This window comes from Pelobates fuscus, chromosome 5 (assembly GCF_036172605.1).
Source record: "Pelobates fuscus isolate aPelFus1 chromosome 5, aPelFus1.pri, whole genome shotgun sequence".
In the NCBI taxonomy this organism is placed as follows: Eukaryota; Metazoa; Chordata; class Amphibia; order Anura; family Pelobatidae; genus Pelobates; species Pelobates fuscus.
In genome coordinates, this window is record NC_086321.1 from 350386529 (window position 1) to 350388162 (window position 1634).

At 50.5% G+C, this 1634-nt stretch overlaps 1 protein-coding gene across 1 annotated transcript in view; it reads right to left on the reverse strand.

Annotated features, from left to right (window-relative positions):
- Nucleotides 1–1412, reverse strand: part of ONECUT3 (one cut homeobox 3) — a 94282-nt gene extending 92870 nt beyond the window's left edge. The window contains exon 1 of the mRNA XM_063455896.1: nt 383–1412. Coding sequence (XP_063311966.1) covers nt 383–1412 — 1030 coding nt within the window. The remainder of the gene's footprint in view (nt 1–382) is intronic.
- Nucleotides 1413–1634: the final 222 nt, after the last annotated feature.

A 1634-nucleotide genomic window follows, 5' to 3' on the forward strand; every position in this document is an offset into this window, starting at 1 on the left:
TGTGTATATACAAATTAAAACTGATGGGTTTTTGCGTAAGAATGTGTGTTTGCGTAAGAATTTTCTGACATTTAGTGTTCTTTTTTTTCATATTTATTTAACTGCTAAAACAAAGACGGTATCACCTACCCATTAAGGTTGGTGGCTGACGATTTATGGCTACCGAAACGTTAGTTTAACTTGTCGGCCACAACATTTGGAATCTTGAACACTCATCTTTAGTTTTATTCAGATAATACACACGATGCAGAATTAAAAAAAATATTCCCACTGAGCACTGTTCAATCATTGTACCTTGGTAGCCCAGAATAATAGACAAACCGTTTTCTGTAAGCACATACTATCCCCCGTATATATATAGTACAGTAAGTGATGAACCTACCTGCCAGTCTCAGAGCAGACATTCTCTGGAATTCTGGTTCCTGGAGCCACTTCCACATCCTTCTGAAGGTCTCCCGGCCAGACTTAAGCTTACTCCAAGGTTTGGGGTTCCTCAGGAGGTCAGACAGGGTTCCCTGAGACCTGCACAAGATCCTCTGAGCAAAAATTGCTTGGGGTATGCTGTACCTCTTCAGTTCGGCTGTGATCCTCTGGGCCACTTCTTTGGTGTTAATCTCCTCCACCTGACCATTCCCACCAGCTTGAGAACCAGAAGCAGAAGCCTGCCTCTCCCTGTCACCGAGGATGGAGCCATTGGCCGAAGCATGGTGATGCCCGTGTGGATGCATTCCATTCAAAGTGGGCATCATGCCAGCTCCTGGACCTCCCAAGCTCCTGGACAAGTGGTCCTCATTCCTGGACAGCATGGCAGCGTGGGAGTCAAAGCCATTGGGAGACAACATCTTGTCGTTGGATAAATGTCCTCCAGGACCATATGGACCCAACGATTGCTGGGAGTTGTGCAAGGAGCCCAGGCCATTGGAAAGAGGAGATAGGGGTTGCCCCATGGTCGCCATGTCCTTTGGGTAGTGACTGTAGAGGTTCCCCATGGATGCCAAGCCCCTCTCATCCCTCATCAAGGTGAAGCTCCCACTGACATTGCCAGCCAGTCTCTGGTGGTGGTGATGGTGGTGATGGTGGTGGTGAGGGTGGTGGAATTTGTCAGACACGGTGGAGATGGGGGGCAGGTGCTGTAGGGGTGTCAGTGTGGTGTAGGTGCTGCTGAGGCTCATTCCAGACGGGGATTCACAGGACATGTTCATGGCTGGGTGCAGGGGTCCAGCCAGGCTGTGCTCAGGTCTGTACTCCCCTCCATCCAGGATGGAAGCCATGCTGGTCACCATGGCAGGTCGGCCATGGGACACCAGATTCCTGTGGGAGGCCTGTCTGCCGTGTGAGGAGCTCATCAGCTCCCCAGCTTGGGAATGGGACACACTGTGAAGGTTCCCTAAATTCTCCATTGCAAGTTCCATCTTCTACACAGGATTCCTTGTGTTGGCCCCCTCCTCCCCTCCTCCTCTCCTTTCTTCTCCTCTTGCTTTCCAGGCTAATTCAGATTCAAAGCTTTGCCATCGATTACCTTCCCCTCTGCAGTCAATCCTGCATGACTTGATGAGCTCTCCCTGCTCCCTCTCTCTTTCTGTCTTTGGAACTCCCCCTCCTCGCCTTGGATACAATGTTGCCGCTGGCTGCAG